This window comes from Phyllostomus discolor, chromosome 3 (assembly GCF_004126475.2).
Source record: "Phyllostomus discolor isolate MPI-MPIP mPhyDis1 chromosome 3, mPhyDis1.pri.v3, whole genome shotgun sequence".
Lineage (NCBI taxonomy): Eukaryota > Metazoa > Chordata > Mammalia > Chiroptera > Phyllostomidae > Phyllostomus > Phyllostomus discolor.
Window position 1 is genome coordinate 9,174,954 of NC_040905.2, and position 17,851 is coordinate 9,192,804.

The 17,851-nt window shown below is 36.1% G+C and overlaps 1 protein-coding gene across 3 annotated transcripts in view; it reads left to right on the top strand.

Moving 5' to 3' along the window:
• Positions 1-17,851, top strand: part of RICTOR (RPTOR independent companion of MTOR complex 2) — a 97,355-nt gene that overhangs the window by 16,117 nt on the left and 63,387 nt on the right. For all 3 annotated transcript variants that reach the window (XM_028506251.2, XM_036020192.1, XM_036020194.1), the window contains one exon: positions 12,095-12,192. In XM_028506251.2, coding sequence (XP_028362052.1) covers positions 12,095-12,192 — 98 coding nt within the window. The remainder of the gene's footprint in view (positions 1-12,094; positions 12,193-17,851) is intronic.

The window sequence follows — 17,851 nt, forward strand, 5'->3', positions numbered from 1 at the left end:
TTTTAAGCACTAATAAGTGGTCTGAGTAATGTAAAATTGGATATATGAGAGTTGACTGGTGGTTGGGAGAATTGTCAGAGAAAGATTGTCTGTGGCTGTGATATTTGGTTGATACGGAACTACCTAGAAGGCACCAAGTCTTCCAAGTAGAACGTAGAGTTCAGAGGACTAGAGACAGGAAAAACCTTTGTGGCTATTGCTTGATGAGGGAGGAGGGTGGTGGATACCAGATTAGAGAGAGAACAAGCAATAACCTGGAGATAGTGTTAAGTTTGCAAAGGGATGTCATTAGAAGGTTTTAAGCAGGAGAGTGACATCTGATTATTTAGATTCTAAGTTTAGAAGATTGCTCTGGCTGCGCTGGTGAGAACGGACTGTTGCCCTGGAGCAGGCTCTGCATGGCATCTGTCACTAGGTCAGTGTTAAATTGAGTAAGTGAATGAATTCATCCTTACACTTTACATCTAGTTTGAATCATGTGAGACTTCGTATCCTCTTCAGGAGAAAGCGACAAAAACATCATTATATGAATGTATTAAAATGTCACTGCTTTGTAAGCTGTGCATGTCTAACCCTACTTACTTGAATATTTTGAGTTATTGCCCTGGCTGGGTGTCTCAGTTGGGGCATTGTCCCATGCAACAACAGGTTTTGGGGTCTGTCCCCAGTTGGGGTGCATACAGGAGGCAGCCAGTCACATTTCTCTCACATCAATGTTTCTCTCTCCCTCTCTCTCTCAAATAAATAAACATATCCTTGGGTGAGGAAAAAAAAGGATACAAATGGGAGGGTTAGCAAATAGCATTGTAATAACATTTTTCAGATTTCTAACCCACACTCAAATTGAGTGTCCTTCAGTCAAAGTGCATTTGTTTGTAACTTTGTTCCTTCATTAGTTTCTGAGAGGGAAGCCCTTAATTACATTCATAGAAGCCACCTGTCAGATAAGTGATCTGAACTATAAATAGTTATGTTTCATAGAGAAAAACAGAAACATGAAAGTAGCTGTACAAGCAAAATGTACAACTTGTAAATAATTCTAATAGGCTGAGTGTGTATCACACTTTTCTCAGCCTTTAGGCATAGCTGTTCTAGTCTTTTACAGGGTTCATTTACATGGTGAATTGTTTTTGAGATAGATTTTTTTCCTCTTATAGTAAATGATTCCCAATTAGGGGACTGTGAAAACCTAATGATTTTACTAATATCTTTGTAAAATATGATAAATTAAGACAGAAGCTTAGCAGAACATTCAGTGATTGTAATCTTTATACAATTGCTTTCAGTTATTTTTACTCTCAGAAAACGTTCTAGTTTTATATTGTATTTTTCATATAGTTTTTCTATAGAAAAATAACCTTAAAATACATGTCATGATTTCTTTAATGAAAGCCATTTCTGTAGCCTGGTACGTGGCCATTGTGTATTCTTTGTATTGACTTGTGTATACTTTGTACCTGTGTAGAAGTAAAAGATCTTTGTGAATTTGGTTACAATTTTTTTTACCACAGTTACTACAACTCATAACAAGTGTTAAAAACCCAAGCATTCCCCTGATCTCTAATTTTATAGTGAGAAAGGGAAAGAGATGAATGAACTCTAAGACAGCACCTGGCTATAAGCAGCTCTTCTCCATTTTCTGCCTCAGACATCTAAGCCATCTTTACCAGAAAAATCATAAATTACTTATCACGTAAAATAAATAGGATGGAATAACTAGAGGATTATTAGCAAGGTAAATAATTAGGCTTTAGTTCTTTATCTGACTAGTACAACCTGGGAACATGATTTCTGACGCTGCCGTGAATGTAAATATAAATGCTTGGACATGTATGTCCATGAGTTCTTTGTGGGGGGAGGAGGGTATAAGGGGACTAAATGGTATTGAAAACAAACAAACAAACAAACAAACAAATATCCTTGGAAAGGAGTAGGGGAGTAGTGAACGATCAAGGAAGGTGATTTTCTGAAAGTGGATAGCAGGCTTAAATTTCTACCTCTTTCTTTTGATGTTCTTAGGCATTGTCATTTAAAAAATTTGTTTTTGACAAGTTTGAATAGGCCAAGGCAGTTACATTGTTAATTATATTAAATAGGTTTGTTCTTACTTTAGAAAGTGAGATTCCTTTTTAAAGCAGTAGAAAGACGTTTTGCTTAGATTTGGAAGGAATAATTTTTTAAATTTTTATTTCTCAGAGTTTGAAAATAGATTCATTTTAAAGCAGTATGATCTTTTTTACTCCTCTTTCACATTCTCTTTACTACAGCTATTGTTATTATAATTGATCACAAAATATTATTTCATTGTAAGTTCTTGTATTTTAATATTCACAGTTCTGACCTGGGGACTTCTTTTGTTATAAATGCCAGATTGTGAAAAATAAAGTTAAATTAACAAATTCCTGTTTACTGTAATAAAATAATAGATGTAATCTGTAATAACTGACAATATAACAAAAATGTTTTTTCTGCCCTGGCTGGCGTAGCTCAGTGGATTGAGGGCGGGCTGCGAACCAAAGCATCGAAGGTTCGATTCCCAGTCAGGGAACATGCCTGGGTTGCAGGCCACGGCCCCCAGCAACCACACATTGATGTTTCTCTCTCTCTCTCTCTTTCTCCCTCCCTTCCCTCTCTAAAAATAAATAAAATCTTTAAAAAAAAAAAAAAGAAAAATAGAAGACATTAAAATCTCAGTGATCTGAGCTTTAAAAAAAATTTAAAAAAATGTTTTTTCTGTTTTTAAACTACTTATTGAATTATATCTGGAGAGAAGTGAATGTATTACAGGCATATTGCTCAGCGGATTTTCAGATTGACACACTTGTGAAACCAGCGTCTAGATCAACAGATTGGTATATTTAAAAATATTTATGTACTTACTCTGAATAGCGTATTTATTCAGCATACATTTTTTTGAGTGGTTACTGTGTCAACCATTGTTCTAGGTTTAGGATGATATCACAGTAGTGAATTAAAGCAGACTTCTGTGTGGAGAAATAAACATCAAATAGTCACGCAAGTGAAGTAATTGCAAACTGGTATGTACACCGAATGTGCGCTCTCCTATGAAAGGCAGTGTAATGAGGCACACTGTAGGGTGCTGTACTGTGGATAATGAGGGTAGACTCTGCAGTCAGATTGTTCATGTTCAATCATGTTGTCATTTCTGGTATTATGGTGACTTTAGGCAGGTGAACTAATGTCTCTAAGACCTATTTCTGAATATGAGATGATGAAAATAATAGTACCTACCTTCTGTGGTTGGTATGGAGGTTAAAAGAGATTTATATAAAAATATTAATGTCCAGTATTAAAGGCTCTCTATATGTAATCCTAATTATTTTTGTGTGAGTGGGTGTTGTTTCACATTATAACATTCTTATTTATGGTACAGAAGCATAATTCATACAGTAGATTCTTACCTCTTCTAGACTTAAGATCAAATAATCCAGAGGGACATCAGAACCTCCTTACATGACATTCTGGCAGTTTTTATATCATGTTTTTATAAATTTCAGGGTGTGTAAGAATCAGTGGCTGTCTCTTATATATGCAGAGTACTGGGTCACTTTCTAGACATGCTTGATTCTGGAATAGTACTTTTTGTAATAACATATTGATGCGGGCCAAATAGCTCATGTATTTTAATATATAACATTGTATGGTATTCTTTTGTTGTTACTGTTTTTGCTGTGTAATGCTTCCTGCAAGTGATACAAAATTTTCCCTAAGTCTGTATTTGCCCTGTGATTCCAATTAGAATAGTATAGCTCATTTCACCCAGTTGGTAAATCTGGATTCATCTTTGATTACTTCCATCTTTCCTACCATCTCTAATCCATTATTGGTGAAGTTTCTTGCATGGGAGATTTTTGTAACCTCTATTTAAAACTTGGCTTTATCTTCTCCTGCGGTGTATTCTCTAGTGTCTTTCTGAAACACAGACCTGGTCGTGTTATCTGCTTGCATGAATGTCATTCTTAGTAACTACCCATTGCCCAAAGATAATCTAAGTTTCTTGGTTTCTTGGTATATCCTTATAAGGTCATTGCAGTGTACTGCATTTTGCTTTATTCTCTGTCGTCATATTTTCTGGGAATAATAGACTTTCTGGCTGTTCCTTCAGTTCTTTGAGAAAAATACCATATTTTTTTCATGTTTCCTTATTGTTTACATCACTGCTCTTTTCTATCTTAGGTGCCTAGAAGATTTACTGCTTATGGCCAAGAATCAGTTCCCATGTTAATTGGTTGCCAAATAACAGCTGTCTCACTCTCTTGCTCAGTCTTTCAACCTGTGTTTATTGAGACCCTACCAAGAGCCTGGCATCCACAAGACAGACATGTGTCCCGTCCTCACTCGTCTTACAGTCCAGTGCAGACTCCGTCTAGCACTCTTCTCTCATTTGCTTTGCGTGGTGTTACCTACCTCTCTTTTATATCACTACTAAATGTTAAATGGCCTCTCTTTTCCCACTGAATTTTGATCACCAGGGCTGCCACCGTATCGTATGTTTATTAATTTCCTCACCTAGCATTTGGCACAATATACATTGCATATAGTGAGCACCGAAATGTACAATTGAGTAAAACTTAAATGTCTAAATACGAAGCTACTCCCAGGGTGTTTCAAAACTGTCCTTTATAGAGTACGTGTATATTTAGTTGTATAAGTAATAAAGCTGCTAAACACAGTTTAGAGGGAAACCTGTGTGCCCGCTGTATTTTTTCCCCTGCATAGTGTCAGGGCTGTACTCTTTTCTTTGGGAGGAATATTCTGTCATTTAAAGTTTAATTTTAAGCCACTTATATCAATTGCATTTATAGTTTACTCAAAACAATGCTTTGAAATAAAGATTATAGCTTCTAATTAATAAGATTACATACTCATACAACTTTTCATAGAAGTTCAGATGAGTTATTAACTATTTCCAGCTGACTTCCTTTATTTTTAATATTCCATACCTAGATCAGCCCTGGACTGTATCTTATAGTTACAAAATAAAAGCTCATAATAAACCAACTAAAGACATGGTTTTTGTTCATAGAGTTTTAAAGCACTCACATCAGTGAACCGATAGGTGTTGTTTAATATATCTAATCAAAGGTATGGAATGATAAACCTTCAACGAAGACCTTTTTCTTCCACATTAGTATATGAACTTTTTCCCCTTTAAAGCATTCAAAATGAGCAATAATTTGACATTATAGAAAGATGTATTTTTATGTTACTTAATCCAAAATTGACGTGGAGGGAAAGATTCCTGAAACCTTGGGTCACTGGGAGGACAGTCTTACAGTGGCACATGTCAGCGAAAGTCACCTCACCTCGTACTGCCATCGCCGCTATGAGAGTAGGACACTGGGACAAGAACTATTCTTTTTCTGTCTCTGGGAAAAGGAGATGGAAAGCAGATGTAGTTGTAAGAAAATCTGACAAATATGAGTTGAAATTGAACTGTACCTATGGTGACCACATCATTTATAACACAAACTGGGATATGTTAGGGAGTACAAGGAGGTAGTATAATAAATACACTGGCATAAGAAGTGTACATTGTAACCCAGGCAAATCAGGTGCATGCGGCAAAAACTGCTGCAAGAGTAGTATGAAGAATGTGTTGTGGGAACATACGAGGGGGGCTTGTAACTTCGGGAAAACATTTACACAGCTGAGCCAGACTTCTCAAGAATGAGAAGGATCTCCCCCTAGTTGGGTGGGGAAACAGGGCATGCCGGGCTGCAGAAACCTATAGCTATCTTTGTGGCATGTAGCCCTGCTTCTGTTTAAATCATTCCCTCTTAATCAGTGATTCGTGTCTATCATTCTTCTAGAACAGCCCTACTAAAATGTTATCGTTTTTACTATAATAAACCTAATGTTTAAGAAATTATAAAACTGATTTATTTGTAGTAGTAATTGGTAGATTTTCCTTGCCCCTGTCTACTACAGTCTTTGTATTAAAATATACCAATGATTAAAAGGTTATTATCTGCTCAAGTTGCTTCAGATGAAATGTTATTTTCAGCATATCGAGGGAAGATAATACTTGTTCTGCATTCCAATAGTTACACCAGAAAAAAAAATGGGTGAAAATTACAAAGGTAACATTATAAGAAAAAAAAATGTTCTGCTCTATGCAAAGATGGAATAAGCTCTCCAGTGAGATCCTGAATTCCTCTGCATTCGAGGTAAAAGGAAGACCCTTTTTCCAGGATGCTATCATTAGGATAGGTCCTTTCCCTACTAAATTAGATAGCTCTTTGATACTGATAGTTGTTACAATTACAGGACACGTTAGAGAGTCTGAGAGTTTGAAGCAGTGCTTCCTCAACCTCCGGACCTGTGGGTCAGGTGAGAAGGTGTACTTACTCATAGTGTCTCTGCTGGCAGAGGAGACATGTACTGCTGGCGGTTGCAGAGGTAATACTAGCGGTGGTAATTTCCACATATTTTATTTGCTCATACATAATATTAAAGATACAGTTAAGTACATACAGGTTTATATAGCCATGTTTAATTTTCTTATATTAAATGCTTACGTGCCCAACTCTTCTAGCTCATTGCTTATGTAGCTTTTGTTTCTGTGATTTCATAAATAAGTCACAAAAATATTATTCATCTCTGCTTTCCTCACTCATCTGAAATTTTTAAGGCAAATAAGGATGATAAAAGTTTGTACTTTAAAAATGAGAAATCTTGAATCCTAAAAGTAATACTCCAAAACTTATAACAAAAATTCATTAATGTTGACACTGTTATGTGAGTTAAACATTTGCTTAGGCTAACCATGTAACTTTCACAGATAAGCCATAGCAATTGTTTTTGCTAAACAATAACTTTAAATTATAGTTGCTATTATTTATTGTCTGTTATGGGCTAGGCACTGCGCTAAGAAAGTTCCACCTCACATCTTATAACAATGCTTCCAAGGTAGGTAATTATAATTTTTACTATACATTATAAGGAAATGGATGCCCATGAGGTTACATGGTTTGTAGACAAAAACGCTACATTTGAATCCAGTTATTTTTCATTCCAAAATTGTCATTCTTTCCATTACTCCCAAATAGTTGTATGCCAGTAGTTTGTAGACATTAATTTACTGTGTGTACTCGAACCTAAATTTATATAAAAATCTATTGTACGTTGATATTAACAGATAAATATATTAATATAGTCCATTGTAGCATGTTTTAAAGCAGCATATACTGAAAACATTTAAAAATTAATACATGTTTACTTGCACATACAAGGTCTGTCCAGAAGGTATCCATTCATGTAATGTGAAAAATAGAGACATTTATTGAAGAAGATACAAGAACCATTGTACGTGGGACAATGACAGCTCAGTCCCCTTCGGAGTAGGCACCTTGGGACCTCACACAGTACTCCCAGTCACCATTAGCTGTCCCATCTTCTTTTCCTGAATCTCATTAATGGTCTGAAATCTCTTCCATTTCAAAGGTGATTTTAGTTTTGGGAAAAGCTGAAAGTCACAGGGCACCAAATCTGGGCTGTAGGGGGCTGAGTCACCTGGGTGACCTGATGTTTCTCTGAAAACCTCTGCACCAGATGTGATGCATGAGCGGGCATGTTGTCATGATGAAGCTGCCAATCACCAGTTGCCCATAACTGCAGCCTCCTGAATCATCTGAATAGTTTCTACAGAGGAATGTTCAAGCTTAGAGCAAAATTTGATGCAGATCCATTGCTCGACTCACTCAGTCATTTTGAATGCAATGGCCACACAGTACACATGCTCAGTGGCATCTACTGTCCCCCACTGACTAGTGCAGTGAAGTTAGTGTTCGTGCATGAGCAGCCCAGTCCACTCTCCTTGGCTGCCAGGTTACGTCATGTCATACAAACCATTCTCATTATGTTAACAACTCTGGGCTTTTTCCAGACCTCACATATACATTTAAGTGGGTGCATGTACATAGATATGTATATACACAGAGAATTATGTGGAAGGGGGAATTGTGTGTGTGTGTGTGTGTGTGTGTGTGTGTGTAGATATGTTGATACAGAGAAAGGTTTATTTACTGTAGTTTTGGTGGTTTTCTGTATATATGTATGTATCTCTTATAGTATATATGTGTGTATAAAATATTAAATTACTGAGTATTTATTTATACTTGACATCAGTTACTTCATTACCTCCAGAGAGATGTATCAGGAACTTACAGTTTATACAATAGGAGGAAAAGAGCCACTGTAATTCTTGTAGTTCTTTTGTGTTTTGCTTCCTTGCCATTGAAAGGTTGGTCATCACAGTCAGCTAGGCACAATTTTTTTTTTCTTTTTCCCTTAAGCAGCTGTGGGTTTCCTAAACTTCAAGCATTCAGAGAATAAATATCCTAGTAAATTATCTCGTTTGTGCTTTAAACATCTCACATACCACTATTATTGGGACAGTTTTGGAGAAGCTAAATTGGAAACATTACATAAGAGCAGGAAGAAATAGAGGTAAACCTCTCCTTAAATTTCCTTTTGTTTCTCCCCATCTCCCCCACCCAAGTAGTAGTCAAGTTGATCTCAGCTTTCTCACTGCTCTTGTAGTCTAAGTTCTGACTATATAGCAAAGGAGTTGGCAAACTACAGATCCTGCCAAGCCTGTTTTATTGCAGCATAGCCACACTCATTCATTTATGTATTTTCTTTCTTTTTTATTTTTTATTGCTGTTCAAATACAGCCAAGGGGTTTCGTATTTCTGATTACTTTCTTGGTACAACAGCAGAGTTGAGTTTTGCAATGGAGCCCTTATAGCCAGTAGAGAATACTTATGATAGACCTTTACAGAAAAAGTGTACAGACTTTTGATCTAGCCAATAAGGAAGAAACCAGGGATTTCTCATTTCATTATGATAGGAACATTATAGCATTTCATGTCTGAAATGGCCCTAATACTCTTTTGAATTAATAGTCCATGAAGAAACTTCGACATTCTTCCATAGTTGGGGATTCCTGTAATTAGTTACATAAAAGAAAAAGGGGGTGAGGGGGGAAATGAAGTAGAAAGGCTAGTTTATTTTGATTTATATTGACAATAACATCTGTATTACAGTGTGTTAGGTTCATTTTATATCATCACTCATGAGACAAACATTTGACCCAGTGCTGGCTTCTTACCACCTGTCAGCTTTCAAATTGTGTGCATGTCTTTTTCTTTTTTCTTATTGTTGTTCTTGTTGATTGTCTATTTTCTTCCACCTCTAAGGTTAATTAAAGAAGCATCTGTCTTGATTATTGATGTATTCCAGTACCTAAAAGTACCTGGCCATAACAGTTGTTTAGTTAATGCTCATTGAATGAATGAACTCAGATATGGGGTTTTATTTAGAGTATGATTGTGTAAAATGATTCTAATGTGGTCGTGGGTTTTTTAAAATAAAAAAAGTCTGCACCCATTTTGTACCTAGAAAATAAGCAATAATTAGAAATCTACCAGTTTTTAGAGTATGTATCTTTTCAGACTAATCATTTTAACTGTGAGTCCTATCAGATTATTACATTGTACTATCTTCACTTTAGTGCACCTTTTTGTTTGATGCCTGACATCCTAATTATAAATTGATGTAAAATGGTTAGGTTATATATTTCCATTAACTAAACTTAACACTGGCTTTAATGATCCTTAACTCTGACTGCAAATTGATGGATGTAGCTTCTACACTACTATAAGTGGTTTTAGAATATGTCTTTATAATTAGTGATTTGAGAGTATCTTAAAGTGAAATGAAAACAGCTCATCATTGGGTGGAATCAGACCTCATTAAAAAGAGTTGCAAGGGACCATCTTATGAGTGAACCAGTGATGTTAGAGTGATTTAACTATACTTGAGAACTTTATAAAATCTTTACAACAACTCTTAACATTAGGTTGAATTTTATTGGAGTTCCAGCACATACTATTCAAAACGTATGGGAGATACTCTAACACCAAAGGAAGGACCTCTGTATGTTGCCGTTTCAAAGTGATTGGAAATAGCTGGGATATGTGGTGTGCTTGTGGGTCTGACACAGACGGATGTGTGGTTGTCATGGTTAACACCCAGTGCAGCAGAATGGAGGGAGGTGGGCAGATGCAAGCTGAATGTAAAACACGGTAATGCAAACAGTTTCATTTGCTGAGGAAACACTAATTCAGAACAAATAGTTCTTTGGTTTGTGTTTACATAAAAATCTCAAAGTAAGTCCTAGTGGCTCTTGAACTGAAATATCTGCAATGTGATACATTTTTTTTTAGATTGTGTTTTTGTTTTGTTTAAAACAAAAAAGATGCTGAATTGCTGAATATGTTATTATACAAGTAGCTTGTGGAAGCCTGAGGAAGTTGACACTATACCAGGAGTTGGCCAAATGCTGACCACGGGGCCATGTTTGGCTGTGGCTTGTTTTTGTAAAGCAAGTGAGTTAAGAATGGTTTTCATACGTTTTTCATAGCATTTTTGAATTTAAGTATTTTGAAAGTGTTTTACTATCTTGTCACTTGATTTGTTTCCCACAAGAAATCTACTCTTCTCTTCTCTATGTAACTTGTTTTGTTTTGTTTTGTTTTCCAAATTTTTTATCTGGTTACATTAAGATTGTCTTTACCAGTGGTTTTGAGCAATTTGATTTGGTTAAGATGTGCTTTGGTCTAGTTTTCCTAATGTTTCTTGTGCTTGGGGTTGGTTGAGCTTTTTGGATTTATTGGCTTATTTTCATCAAATCTGGAAAGTTTTCATCTGTTATTTCAAATAATTTTTCTGTCTCCCATTTCTTTCCTTTGAAGACTCCAGTTACACATACTGTAATTGTATTAGGCCTGAAGTCCCATAGTTCACTGATTGATGCTCTTTTTTTTTTCTCTTTGTATTACATTTTGGATAGTTTCTATTGTTTTGTTTTCAAGTTCACAGTTCTTATGTTGTACAAAGGGTATTATGCTATTATTCCCATCTGAGATATTGTAGCTTTTTATACTCCTTTCATGCCTCTCCCTACAGTGTTTGAACATACAGACTACAGTTCCAAAAAGTGTTCTGATGTCTTTTTCTGCTAATACTAACGTTTGTGTCAGTTTTGGGTCATTTTCAGGTGAATGGTTTTTCTGTTTATTGTGGGTCATGTTTTCCTGCCTGTTTGCCATGCATGCCTATAATTTTTGACCAGACGATAAACATTGTAAATTTTGCTGTTAACATGCTTCATAGTTTTTTTCTGCTTATAAATCTTGAGTTTGGTCTGAGACACAGTTTAGTTACTTGGAATCATTTGAAAGCTTTCAAAACTAGCTTTGAAGATTTGTTAGATGGGGTCAAAAAATATTTAGTCTGCATCTGATTTTTACCCTCTACTGAGCTAAGACTTCCCAACTTTGGCTTTTAGAAACAAGCACAGCTTTCTGTCCTGTATGAATGCAAGGTCCTCTTCCCTTTAATTCTTTTGAGTGGTAATTCCTCACACATGTACGTGCACCAGTCATTGCTATACTAACTGCCTGAGGCGTCCCTTTGCAAGATCTTGAAAGAGTTCTCTCTCACCAGTACTCTCTAATACTACTTGCTCTCCTTGGACTTGGAGCTCTGTCTCTTCATCTCAAACAGTTTACCTAGGTTTCTCCTGTCAGCACCAAGGCCTGAAGACACTATTAAGACTGTAAGCTGTGACAGTTGTAGAGCACACTTCCTTGTTTCTCATCTCAGGGATCATTTTTTCTTTACTTGCTGATGTCCAGTGTCTTGAACTATAGTTTCATTTGTTTGTCCTTTTTTTTGTTTGTTCAAATAGGATAGTAATTTTGGTGCCCATTACTGCATTGCAGCTAGGAATGAAATTTGGTGTGGTGAACTTTTAAGATTTAATAGTTGAATAATTCTGGGTGATGACACCCAAAGTTGGACCACAGATTTAGGTGGGATGTAGATGTGAAGGATATTGAGTGAGTCATCCATGTGGACTTTGAAGTCACACAAGTGGGTGGATTTGAGAGAGAGAGTAAGAATGTAAACCAAAAGCCAAATTGTAAAATTCTAATACTGCAAGTTATATGTATTTGGTTAGGAAAATACTCTTTTAAATTATGTTAAATTATCTGTCTTCTAGAGCCTTCTGATAACTTAAGGGAGATTCTCCAGAATGTGGCCAAATTGCAAGGGGTTTCAAATATGAGAAAGCTGGGCCATTTGAATAACTTTACTAAGGTAAGTAACTCGATTCTTTATTCATGTTATCATCTAAAATTTGTTTGTCTGTATTATACTTATTAGATGCTTCTTAACCATCAATAAGAATTCTTGAGTATTCACTCAGTATTAGTGCTTTCCTGTAGTATTTCTTATGGATTTTGTCATGTGATTTTACATTTAAAAGTGTATTTGAATAATGGAAGTATTATGTACTTATAGAAAATTTGGTAGGTTCAGAAAAGAATAAAGAAAAAAATACTGAGAAGTCCATAATCCAGTCTTCACTGTTATTCACATATTGATGTATTTATTTTGCCTTTTTTTACTTATTTTTATTTGTTGATATATGATATGTTTATACATAAGTACATAAGTACATGTTTATACAATGCAGTACATGTGTGTGTTGCATTTCATAGGCATGACCATAATTCCCAGAGAAATATTAGAACTTTCACTTTCTCTGATGGTCTGTTCCCATTGTCTGGACCTCAGTTAGAGCCTAAGATAAATGTAGGGACCCTCATCCCGAATAAATATTCACTCGATCTCTACTAGCAGCCAAGAATTCCTGAGTTTGATGTCTTGGTATGTTTTTGAACCTGGTAATTCTGGACAGCCAACTCTTGGAAACACTAAAATGCTTATTATTTGAGGTAATACCATAAATATAAATCAGAATGGATCCTTTGGGAAAAAAACTTATTTTCCCATTTTAGTTTACTAAATAAAAATTGTTCTGCTCCATTGTAAATGTGGGGATAATTGTATATTTTAACCTCGTCCTACTCTAAGTGTGATCCACAGACCAGCGTCATTGGCGTCACCTTAGCGCTTGTTTGAGAGGCACTGTCTCCAGCCCCAGAATTAGAATGGACATTTTAATAAAGATTCTCTGGTGAACTTCAGTGTACGTTAAAGTGGGAATGGCTCTGTTTTAACCCTCTAAAATCTTTAATTCTTTCCTTTCTAGTAATTGGACTGTGGCTTAGGTTTGATTTGATTTTATAGAAATATAAGGGTATAAGAATATAGGCACTATGTAACAAAATGATTTTGTCAGCATGGTGTTGTGCAACAAATAAAAAATAGGTTAGTTTTCTTCATAGTTAGGGAAGAAAGTACATATGCATTTTTAGTGAAATTTTGAGATATTCTGGCGTTTATATTTATATAACAGATGAGAAACTTGTTTTATATGAGAGATGAGAAAGGGATTTTTTAAAAACAACTTTCAAAAACATTGAATAGGTGCTTGAGGAGGGATTTTCAAAGCTACTCCTATGTGTGCTTTTATTTTCAAGAATGTAAAGAAACTATTCAATAACTTCCTTCACTGCATTGGTCAGATAATGGCAAGTCTCCAAATCCCAAAGTTGTTCCAAAGTTGCCAGTAGCATCTCCTGTGTTAATTCCCTTCTATTAAATTTCCAGTTTTATTTCACCATTCACTCAACTTTAATAAGTCTTTATCACTTGCTTGGATCTAACAATTAAAAACATTGGTAGAGATTTCTGTCCTGTTCGAAGTCATGGCTGTCATTATAAATCAGTTGACACCTAGGTAATTGTTTCCCACCCTTGACATTTAGGGTTCTGAAATGTGAGGATGGATGTAAGAATGGCAGTGATTTCTCTCACTTCATTCTGGCAGCTGTGCAAGTTCTAAAGCATTCTTAGAAATGTAGAGTAGTCCACTAGAAATACAGTGTGAGCCACATACGTAATTTTAAAAATTCTAGTACCTACACTAAAAAAGTAAAAGGGAATGTGAAATTATTTTGGTAATATATTTTCGTTAATCCAACATACCATATTATTATCAGTTGATGGAATCAGTATAAAATACAATATATTATATGGGCTATTTAACATTGTTTCATACTCTTTAAAATCTACTGTGTGTATTACACTTACAGCACATCTCAGTTCAGACTAGCCCCATTTCCAGTCCCCATAGGCACTTGCAGCTTAGTAGGCACCAACCATAATGGACAGTGTACTTTTTCAAACAGGAGTGATTTAGACATCTTTTTCTAGTTGTCTGTGGGACACCCCTTTTTCTTCTTTATTCCCCATTTATCTCCCTGTCTAGCCCCCAGGCTTCCTTGGGTTAGGATCATTTGCTCTCTTCTTTTTTTCTACTTCATTTCCTTATTTCTGTGTCTTTGACTTTCCCCCACAGTAGTTTGCTGAATTGCTCCCCCTGCTTGGCCTCTGCTGGATTTGTGCCCTTCTAATCTCCTCCCCCTTCCCCCTTCCCTCTGCCCCTTCCATCCCCTCCCCTCTCTGCTTCTTCCCCTGTTTCCCTTTCACCTCCTCTCTCTTTACCCTGCTCTACTGCAGTCCTCTTCTCTCCTTCCCTCATTCCTTCCTCCCTCCTTCCCGCTCTCTGTTGTACCTCTGTACAGTACAGGATGGTTTATCTCTGTGGTGAAGCTCCTAGGCTTTGGGGCATTTTGTATTCTCATTGGTTTTCGCTTTGCCATATGTTTGCTACAGCTTTCACATTCCCTCCTGGCCCTGGCGCTGGGTTACAGAAGCCCCTGTTTGCTCTTTGACCTGGATAACCAGACTTAAGTAGAATTTCTCTAGTAAGGGACTAGACCTTGCGTTGGGGTTTGAGGGGCTGTCCACAAACGTTGGACTTGATAAAATCTGTTCTGACTGCTTGGCGATAAAATGGGAAAGTACGAGCTTTAGATCAAATAGAGGAGGGCTTACAGCCTAGCTGACCCTGACCAGCAAGGCCGTCATGGCCTGATATTTTACTCTGAGGTAATCGTGCAGCCATTAGAAGCTAGGTCTGCCGCGTACAGTGCCAGTAATGTGTAGTGCCTTCCGACGTGGGGTTTGTTTTGGTTTTGTATTATATTTTTTCCACTTTTCCAGGGGTTTTTGGGGGGGCGGGAGGGGAGCTAACTCTAAGAGGACAAGTCTGCTTAATAGCTTGAGTTACAGATTGGTAAGCTGGTATAAAAGGGTTTTTCAACCTCAGCAATATTGATACATTAGGTGAGATGATGGTTTCTTTTGGGAGGCTGTCGTGTTCACTTTAAGGTTCTCAGGGGCTTCTGTGACCTCTGCCCGCTAGGTGCCAGTAGCACACCTCCACCAGCAGTGACAAGCACAAATGTCTCAGACCTTCCAGGTACTTCGTGGGACACAGAGCTGCCCCTGGTCAAGAACCACGGCTGTAAAATCTCTGTAGATTGTGTTATTAAATTTCTCTAAGTGCCTAGCAGAGAATAAGTGCTCACTAAATTTAATCATAATGTGTCTTTGAATTCCATTTTGTTAGCTAGATTAATAATAAATATTACAGAGCTGGTATTCCTACAAAAATCTGTGTTTATTTCTTTATAGAATAAAATGTAGAAATTCTCAGAAATCTCGAAGAATAGCTCTATAGACTAAGAAAATGAGAAGATAATGATGATGCCAGGAGACTCGTTGCTTTCGGGAGTTAGTGTGGTCACCCTTCTGTGTTCCCATAGCAGGTTATGTGCGCGTCTAGTGAATTGTGTCTCGTCTTTATAATCTGTTGTGGGTTACTGTCTTACTAAACAGAGTTTCTTTAAGAAATACCTAATGATTATTTTTCTACTCTTACATCCTCTCTATCCCAAAATCTGGCACATAATGAATGTTTAAAGTTACTATATTAACATTGGGAACATTTTGCATTTTAAGTGTGCTTTTGTTATATTAGCCTTTGTTTTGTTAAGAATAACCCTAGCCCTTATGATTAAGTTAATTTAGTAGATCAGTGGGCTAAAATGTTGTGTAAGGGGGACTTCATCTCCAGAATTTTAAACCTTTTGAGGTATGAAGAGAGGGTGCTAGCGATGTGATCCGATAACCATGTGACTGTCACACAGCGTGCTTGCTTTCTGACATCACTTCACTGGATAAAGTAATATGTTTAACGGCCTGCTGGCGGATATAATCTTCGTACTCTATTTCAAAACTATCAACATGCTCAAAAAGGCCTGTTATTAAAGATGAAAATATTTCAATTTTTTTATAGTCTAAAAGTTCTCTTTTCCTGTATTTATATTAAAACCTCCAAAGGAGTCTTTATGTCATTCTGTTCTAAAAACTTCAAAAATAATATAAACTAAATATGAAAAATTGAAATGGTACAGAACAATACATAGTGAAAATTGAAGTCTTTTCTCATGTACTTCCCATCTGTCTCCCCACTCTGACAAAAACACCGTTCTCCAGAGGGAACCACCAGAAGGTATTTATCCTTCTCTGGTGTATTATAAATGTGTGTGTGCGCGTTGTGTTGTGTAAACTAAAAGAGTTAAAAAGAAAGGTTTAATATAGTGTTTAGTTTCTTTACTAGATTAGATATGTCCCTTTCTGATCTAGGCCCCTGAAAAACAAGCTGTCAGTTGAAGCCTGGGGGTAGGGAGGAAAAGGAAAAACTGGGGGAAGACCAAGTCTTCCCAGGGCAGCACCCCAGTCTGGACTCAGCCTTGTCCGGTGGCCTAACAGGGAGAACATCATCAGGGGTCTGGGCAAGCTGTTATATATACAAAGGTGACAGGATCCACCAAAAGACAGGCTGTATAGGATTAGGACAAAAGGAAAACCAAATAATAGAAACAAACTGAGGGATGATCCCCATCATTCACATCCACTTAGTTAATAAGCACTTAAATGTTTAAAATATGATTACTGTCAAAATCGAAGAAGCTATGAAGAAAATAGGTAAAAAATGATTTTTATTATAGCATTGGATGTATACAGAATTCAGTGAAAAGTCAAGAAGGAAAAATATAATATTTAAACTTAAAAACTTAATAGATAGGTATAGTAGAAAATTAGACATATAAGAAGACAAATAGAGTATATCCAACTAAAGCATAGATATAAAAAAGAATGGAGAAAATAGAAAAAGAAGGTTTGGAGATTTGTACTATACACAAAATGTTTCAGCATTTCAATTGCCAGAAGGAGGGAAGAGAGAGAGACTTGGACAGAAGTACTTTTGAAAAGATAATGTTCAGAACTTTCTATAACTAATAAAATATGTTAACCCAGAGATTTGGGAATTTCTGTTTTCCCTAATTAAGATAGAAGAAACCTGAGCAATAAGATTTCTGAAAACCAAAGATTAAGAAAAAAATTGTGAAAGGAGTCTGAGAAAAAGGCTGTGATCTTCAAAGGAGCCAACAGTAAGATTGACTTCAAACTTCTCAACAGAAACCGTGGAAGCCATCTTGAAAAACTTTTAAGAAAGCAGCACCTAACATAAAAAATCTATAAATCTAGCAAAATATCCTCCAAAAATAAAAGTGAAAAAAATCATTTCCAGACAAAAATCAAAAGAATCCATTATTAGCATTCTTGGCTAAAAATTAACAAAATGAAAATACAAATAAATCCATAACAACAAAAAGGATTCTTCAGACTGAAGGAAGAATTTCCTATAAAGAATAATAGAAAAGGTGAATTTGTGAGTAAATATGTATAAATTGGTATTAACTAAATATTAACTAAAAACAAAAATAAATATTTTATGGATTTTAAGTTAGAGGTGACAAAACAGTTATAACAAAGTGAAAGATAAGGGTAGTAAGTGACATTAAAGTGTTATAAGAGCCTAGCATTATTAAGGACGGGATAAAGTAGTAATTTCTGTGAGACCGTAATAAGTCAA